The sequence below is a fragment of the Brachyistius frenatus genome, unplaced genomic scaffold (genome assembly GCF_029030835.1).
Source record: "Brachyistius frenatus isolate BFR_SWC_R1_liver_20210118 unplaced genomic scaffold, ASM2903083v1 Contig_6, whole genome shotgun sequence".
Lineage (NCBI taxonomy): Eukaryota > Metazoa > Chordata > Actinopteri > Embiotocidae > Brachyistius > Brachyistius frenatus.
This window is the reverse complement of record NW_027210605.1, coordinates 7,415,750-7,423,411: the sequence shown is the minus strand read 5'-3', so window position 1 is coordinate 7,423,411 and position 7,662 is coordinate 7,415,750. Positions and strand designations below refer to the sequence as shown.

The window sequence follows — 7,662 nt, the reverse complement described above, 5'->3', positions numbered from 1 at the left end:
ATGGGTGCAGGAGCCAGCGCCGAGGACAAAAAGTCCAAGGAGTTGGAAAAGCAACTCCAAGAAGATGCTGATAAGGACGCTAAAACAGTCAAGCTATTACTGCTTGGTAAGTGATCTCATTAAAAGTCTTATTGCACCAAGTTGTCCACTTTGTCCCAGACAGCAGGTGATGCAAAGTATTCAGCGCTACAGGTTTTTACTTCAGAAGATTTAAGACAAACTAACGTTTAACTTTCCTGTCTCGGACTGAAGAAAACTTTCTGTGTAGGCTCTGGTCTGCAGATCAGATCAGAAGTCTTGCAGTGAGCAAACAGCTAACATGTGGTAACTGATGGTTAACATGCACAGGTGAAACGCACAGGTGTTCTGAGGAAAGTGTTTCAGTCAGCTTTATTGAAGATAAACAACTGGTTCTAAATTTTAGGATGAAAATTCATTTGTGATGCTTTTTTTATTACCAAAATGGAGAATTTAATACACACGAATATAAACTTTTTTACATCTTAGACATGAGCCTTAAACTGTTCCGAGACATCTGTTCTGTGCAGATAATGTGTTTCTGATAAATCCCTCGTTTACTAGAAAGATATGAAGGCTGTTTAAGATCATGAATTAGAGAGAAGGACAACAGCCGAGAAAGCGAAGAGATAAGTTTACAGGTTGAGCATTTATACCACGTCTAAGATGAGGCTAAATAAAAGAAGAAAAATACTTTTTAAACATATAGAAAACAGATTTACAATATAAAACATTAAAATAATAATTTCAATATAACTACAAAGTACAATAGCAACTAAATTTGAGTAGATATTCATGTTTACTGTCTAAGCCTGATATACATACTGCACAGACTTAAACTTTTCTGGTGAGAAGTTGTGGTTGTATCATTATGGTGAGTTACTCTCAAAAACTTGCAGAACTCAAAGTTGTTTAAAAGCTGCAAAAAAAAAAAAAAAAAAAAAAAAATTCTACAATGTAACAGAAATATAAAATTTGAAAAAGTAATGGTAAAATGTTTTTATAATTTCTTGATTGCACTTTAAAATTCAAATTGACTTACAATGGAAGGACATTGGTGCTTAAAAGATCATAGTCTTTGGTCTAAATGAATTACAGTGCAGTAGTGAATGTCAATCCTATTAGCTAACTGGTTTAGTGCAGATCCACTTGGTGAAGTCTTTGTTGACCCGCAAGTCGCACATAATGTGCAAAAAGTGTTTTATTAGTACCAACATAGCATTATGGTCGATCAAATATTAACTGTATAAATCTCCTTACCCAAAACTGTTGATTATTGCCCCACATCAATGAGGTTATTAAATCTCACAACGTTATCATTTTTCAGTTTATGTAATGTGTAACTGAAACATTATTCAGAGACTTGATATCTACGTCCATTAGATTTACAGAGGAGTTGTCCTGCAGCCTCCTGTATCATGGATCTGACATTAAGAACAGAATCAATAGAAATGAAAAGAGAGCCATCTTGTGGGCTCTGGGGGACATTGTGAAAGGAGGCAGATAATCTGCAGAGGCCCCAAAACTCTGCAGGTTTTTATTAAAAAATCTACAGGCTTGCAGCTGAATTTAGTGAAATAAAGAGTAAAGTAACCACTGGCAACCTTTCAGATTTTGTGATAATCCATGGCACTCCCTGAATATTTAGACTACATAAACCAAAATTTGCAAAGCTGTTGTCGTCGAGAAAACACACCAAAGAAGCCCAACTTGTAGGTAACATCAAAACTGTAAGACTGACTGTAAGTCTATTTAAATCTCTATGAAGTCAGCTCTCAATACCAACAAAAAGCATCCTTGTTTTTTTCTGAAACTGCGTTAACTCAGAAGGCTCAAGGAATATTTCCCTACAGCTTGCATGCCATAAATAGCAAAAGAAAAATGTGCATACTTTAAACTTGTAAAATTCAGCATTTTCACAGATTTGCAACCCCTTAAACTGTCTGTCTGCAGTATGTTCTGCAGGATAAACATGTATATACAGCTCTCTTTAAAGCCCAAACTTTAGGTCCCCGCAAGGCCTAAAGGCGGATGTACTACTGAGCATGAGGTGAAAGAAGACTCACAGAGGAGATGAAAGCACTCCTCATTAAATAATTAGAGCTTCTGAAAACCACTCTTACTGTCAGAGAGCCACCTTTACTTCCTCATCACACCATTAGCAAAACAAGCTTGATACTAATGACTGACTGCTGGAGAGGAACGTGAATACTTTCTCTCTGAGAGGGTTGGATGAGGCTAAATGAGCGAAGGCCTGAGGTGTTTAACGCTTAGCAGTAAGTCTAAGGATGGAGCTTAATGTAGCTTCAGTGAGAGCAGAACAGTCGGCTTTGGTTGCTCTGTGACGCGATAAACTCCTTGTGGCCAGAGCTCACAGTGATGCAGAGAGCCTGATCTGTCTGGAAGCTTTTCTTCAGAAAGCACATACAGTTCGGTCACTTAAATTGTTCATATGCACAACCCACATTATGCATGTATGTACAATGGTTATGTAATCCAGAAGCTGTTGTCGAGATGCAAAATATGTTTGTATTTCTGCCTGGATTACTATCAATTCAGATTACCAATGTTCAGAGATGTCTGCCAACACACTGGGACTGGGTGATATTTCTAGTTTTAAATTGCACATAATGTGACAATATTTGCTTATGAAAGATCAAAAAGAAAAAGAAAAAAAATATCCCAAGAGGTTTGTTATGTTTTTTTCTGCTAGCAAAGCCTTTGGCCACTTTAGTGTCCCTTATAAAAGCATCACAAGGCTTCACATGAAACTGAGTACCAGAAAGATTCAGAGAACTTTACGACAACTTACAGAAAACTCTTCTGTGCACACTTCTGTGCAAATCTACCCTCTTATTGCCCTCTATATTCAGTATGTCTACTTACGGCCCTGCGCATGCAACAGTTTCTCTTCATGTTTTGATCTTGCAAATCTTTGCTTACATATGTCACATATTTTAATTTGATCCTGTATAATAAATGGACTCTCAGCTCTGTCTGGCTCTACATGGGAATGAAACCCTTCTGTTTGCAGAGACTTGGGCAGTTTGTCAAAAAAGTAAAAAACAGAAACTGATTATATGAAAGGTTATGGATGTTGGGCAGCCTTGCCAGAGATGAGTTTTCTTGTGAAAGTCTTTGGACCTTTTTACGTCAGTGTTCCCTTGCAATGAAGACAGACATCTCAAATTATCCAAATTAATCAACATAATTTCTATATTTGGGCAGACTACTCTTACAGTATGTGTCTGCTCATTTTCTCATGTCAGAGAGAAAAGCACAGCTGTTATGGTGTCAGCACTAACCTTTGCCTTCTCTTACAGGCGCTGGTGAGTCAGGGAAAAGCACCATTGTTAAACAAATGAAGTAAGTATTAAAATGTCATCCACACTAGGTCAGCAGAAAGCAATCAAAGATTTAAGTTTAATGTCATTGGTCAGGCGTGCAGCCGTTTGGCAAAAGCTCCCCCATCTCTGTCTGTTGCAGTGAAGCTCTTTAGTAAAAGGTCGACAGGTCAAACATCCACTTACGGATTTGTCAGCACTTGTTTTGTGCTGCCAGTTAAACTCTGGCAGTAAAACCTGAAGAGGTTAGAAACAGTCCACAGGGTGGCACTGTGAGCACTCATTCAACCGGTTATCTAAACTGTAGAGCCTCTCATAGTGAGTTGTATTCCATCTTCCATCCATCCATTATCTATACCTGCTTTATCCTGAGCAGGGTCACGGGGGGGCTGGAGCCTATCCCATCTCACTTTGGGCCGAGGCAGAATTCACCCTGGACAGATTCATCACAGGGCCACATAGAGACAGACGGAAACAAAGACCATTCACACCTAAGGGCAATTTGTAGAACCACCAATTAACCTGAGATGCATGTCTTTGGATGGTGGGAAGAATCTGGAGTACCCAGAGAGAACTCACGCAAGCACAGGAAGAACATGCAAACTCTGCACAGAAAGGCCCAAGCCTGGATTTGAACCCAGAACTTTTTCACTGTGAGGCGCCAATGCTAACCACTGCACCGCCTTATTCTATCTTAATGAAAGTTAATATAGTTCCAGAAAAGTCTGCGATACTTTCTATGAATTGTGGACAGATAAATTATCCATCAGCACAGCAAAGTAGACGATTAATGCTGCAGAGTTTCACAAAGCTATTACCAGAACTAACCTTTTCTCTCATTTCTTCTACTTGTGCAGGATTCTGCATCAAGGTGGTTACACAAAAGAGGAACAACTGGAGTTTAGAGCTATCATCTATGGCAACATCCTGCAGTCTGCTCTGGCTATCATCAGAGGCATGGAGATGCTCACCATTGATTTTGGTGCACCCTCCGCACAGGTCTCGTGTTACACTCCGATGATAAACCCCAGACATGATTAACTTGTTGAGTCAATTCTATGAAACAATGCTATAAATAGTAGCCTAGGTCAGTGCTGATGGATATTTGTTCTGTGTGCATGAAACCACAGGAGGATGCACAGAAGCTGCAGAACTTGTCAGACTCCATTGAAGAAGGCACAATGCCCACTGAGCTGGGTGATGTGATCAAGAAGCTGTGGAAAGACACTGGTGTGCAGGCTGGCTTTGACAGAGCTGCTGAGTTCCAACTCAACGACTCTGCTGGATAGTGAGTCCATGTCTCTTATTAGCACTGATATACAGTAGTAAATCTAAACGGGTAGCTCGCTTGTGTTTATAAATAAGGAGAATTTCATGTGACGCTTTACTGATGGACTTTGTTCTGATATCATCAGCTACCTCAATGAAATGGACAGAATCTGCAAGCCAGACTACCTCCCCACCGAGCAGGATGTGCTGCGATCTCGAGTCAAAACAACTGGTATCATTGAAGAACAGTTTGGCTGTAAAGAGTTGCACTTCAGGTGAGTCACAGTGGAACTGACTAAACCTTACAGCGCTGTGTTGTCAAAATTCTTACTGAGTTTTTCTGACCTTCTGTGGTGAAAAGGATGTTCGATGTGGGCGGCCAGAGGTCAGAGAGAAAGAAGTGGATCCATTGTTTCGAGGGTGTGACTTGCATCATCTTTTGTGGAGCTCTCAGCGCATACGACATGGTGCTCGTAGAGGATGATGAAGTGGTGAGTTGGGACCCCCGCGATCTAATCATCAAGCAGTGTAATAAAAAAACTTTTCAGCGAGTAACTAAGTGTTCTTCTTGGACCTTTTCAGAACCGCATGCACGAGTCCCTCCATCTATTCAACAGTATCTGCAACCACAGATTCTTTGCACTGACCTCCATCGTGCTTTTCCTCAACAAGAAGGATCTCTTTGAAGAGAAGATCAAGAAAGTCCATCTGAGTATCTGCTTCCCAGACTATGATGGTGAGAACAACTGCACTGTTAACAGACACTGGTACATGTTTGCTGGAACAGTAGAAGAGAGCAGGGGGCCACATCATTCAGACGGACACTGAGACTCCCAAAAAAGGCATGCTCAGATTCACTGGAGACCAGATTAACTGGTGAATGGGACAAGAATACAAATAGAAACAAAGACTGATATTTACTTGTGACCACAACTGTTAAGACAAAATTAAAAATGAAGATTAAATAAATCAAGAGAGCAATTTTCAGATTAAAACTGCAAACAGTGGGAGCGCAGTAGAGCATATACAGAAGGATTAATGAAAATATCTTTTTGTTTTTCTTAATAAAATTGATAAACCTTAGTATAAATTTAATCTGATTTTGACACTCTTGATTTCTTTCAGGCCCCAACACATACGATGACGCCAGCAACTACATCAAGGCACAGTTCTTGGAACTGAACATGAAGAAGGGCGTGAAAGAAATCTACTGCCACCTGACCTGTGCCACAGACACAAAGAACGTCGAGATTGTGTTCAACGCTGTGACAGACATCATCATCAAAGAAAACCTTAAGGATTGCGGTCTTTTCTAAGCAGTTCCACAGCGAGAAGAGGTGCGCAGTGACCACAGCACATCACTCCCAGGGACCGTGTTGATACAGAGTAATGGGGTCCAGATGAGGCAGACCCCTGCCAATTCAATTTAACCCTCAAACAGCAAATCATATCTGGTCATCTTGGGTTGCCAGGCAACAAAATCTGGCCATAATATGAGCGAACACAAACTTAAACTGTACAGTTTCGACCCTTTGGGACTGTTGAGGATGAGGAAGATAATTAGAACCATGAAGTTATCCCTGAAGTGACTTGTGATTAAAATCAGTTCCTTTAAAAGATGCAGAACAATTTTACTTTTCAGTTAGAAATATCCCAAACCACGCAACCTGTAGGTTCATTATTTATACATGTAGGACATGTTTACCTTTAAACATAGCAGGGAAATATGTCTTTTATGATATATTTTTAAGATCTTTGACTTATTTCTTTCTTTCTCCACTTTGCAGAACTTCCTTTCCTACCTTAACCCCTCACATATTGGCATTAACTAAGAAGTGAACTGATGGAGCACAGAGGATCCTCAGATTTTGCATTTATGCCATCACTTCCATGGCAAGTCCTTGCCCTTGACTGATCCCCACCATCTCTGACAGTACATCCGTGCAACACAGTGCATGTCCAGCTGGGTTGAAACAACTATCAGGTCCCAATATCAACACTGTGGACAAACAGCTTTCTGCAATATTCTGCAGTTCTTCTAAAGTACAGGATTTGTCTCACATCCAAAGCTGCTGGTTTGAAGGTATGAAGATGAAATAGTTGCTCATTCGATCCTCATTGCTTCGTTTTGACCGCTGTGTTGTTGTCAGGTATATTTACTATTAAAATCAAGCTCTGTAAAATGAATAAAACGATAAATCCGGGGAAAATATTATTACTTTGATTAGCAACATGGCAACCTTGTTTTTGTTTTTGAGTACAGTAGTCTCTGTGATCTTGATATTTAAACTGTAATAAATTACTGAGCAAATATCTCAGATATTCCCAGTGCTTGCAGTGTATCCAGATTACAAACCAAATTGTACATGTATCTAATCTAAATAGTGTTAATGTATTCAATTCACTTAACATTTCAATGTGATGAATAAATTTCAGAAGGTCAAACATGGTAGAGAAACTTTGTAAATAAGAGTAGATAATTCATTATATTTTGAATGATAAAACTACATGAAAATATAGGGGAGGGAAACACTAGAGGGTTGATGCTTTATTATGAAAACGGAATAAAAATCTGCTGAGTTTGTCCTTTCCTATGAAATGTAGAGGCATGAAATAAAGATGCATTAACTTCAGTGTCTGTGTCTTTACTGCACAATCACACTGTCATTCATTCAGTGTATGTCGAATAAGGGAATCAGGGTTGTCAACACTGACGGACCGCCTCAGGCTGTTACCTTTGGAGACAATGCTGCTGTTATGCAAGTTCCCTGTTCGAGTCGGATAGGAAATGGCAGTATATGGAAGTTCATTAACAATAAACCTATTGAGAAAGTGAAAAAATTAAAGAGGTAATTAATAGGTAAATCCAGATTTATGGGAAGATTGTGCGGGGATGGAAGGACAAAAACGAGTGTAAACTACATCAAGTGTCTGCAGCTGAAAAAAGGAACAACAGTATTACATATACAGATGTGTCCCTTTCAAAATCAAAACACAAAGTTTAAACAGCTAGTGAAAAAAATAGCAGATC

At 39.5% G+C, this 7,662-nt stretch overlaps 1 protein-coding gene across 1 annotated transcript; it reads left to right on the top strand.

Annotated features, from left to right (window-relative positions):
- Window positions 1-5,947, top strand: gnat2 (guanine nucleotide binding protein (G protein), alpha transducing activity polypeptide 2). Its single transcript, XM_069689153.1, has 8 exons — window positions 1-106; window positions 3,342-3,384; window positions 4,220-4,361; window positions 4,493-4,650; window positions 4,778-4,906; window positions 4,993-5,122; window positions 5,214-5,367; window positions 5,757-5,947. The coding sequence occupies exons 1-8, from the start codon at window positions 1-3 to the stop codon at window positions 5,945-5,947; spliced, it is 1,053 nt and encodes a 350-aa protein (XP_069545254.1).
- The last annotated feature ends 1,715 nt before the right edge of the window (window positions 5,948-7,662 follow it).

What these genes read in the sequence shown, in the direction of transcription:
- gnat2 (XM_069689153.1), top strand. Translation starts at nt 1, where the DNA reads ATGGGTGCAGGAGCCAGCGCCGAGGACAAAAAGTCCAAGGAGTTGGAA. An exon ending in AGTCAAGCTATTACTGCTTG is followed by an intron (nt 107 to 3,341) that starts GTAAGTGATCTC and finishes CTTCTCTTACAG; the next exon opens with GCGCTGGTGAGTCAGGGAAA. An exon ending in TTGGTGCACCCTCCGCACAG is followed by an intron (nt 4,362 to 4,492) that starts GTCTCGTGTTAC and finishes ATGAAACCACAG; the next exon opens with GAGGATGCACAGAAGCTGCA.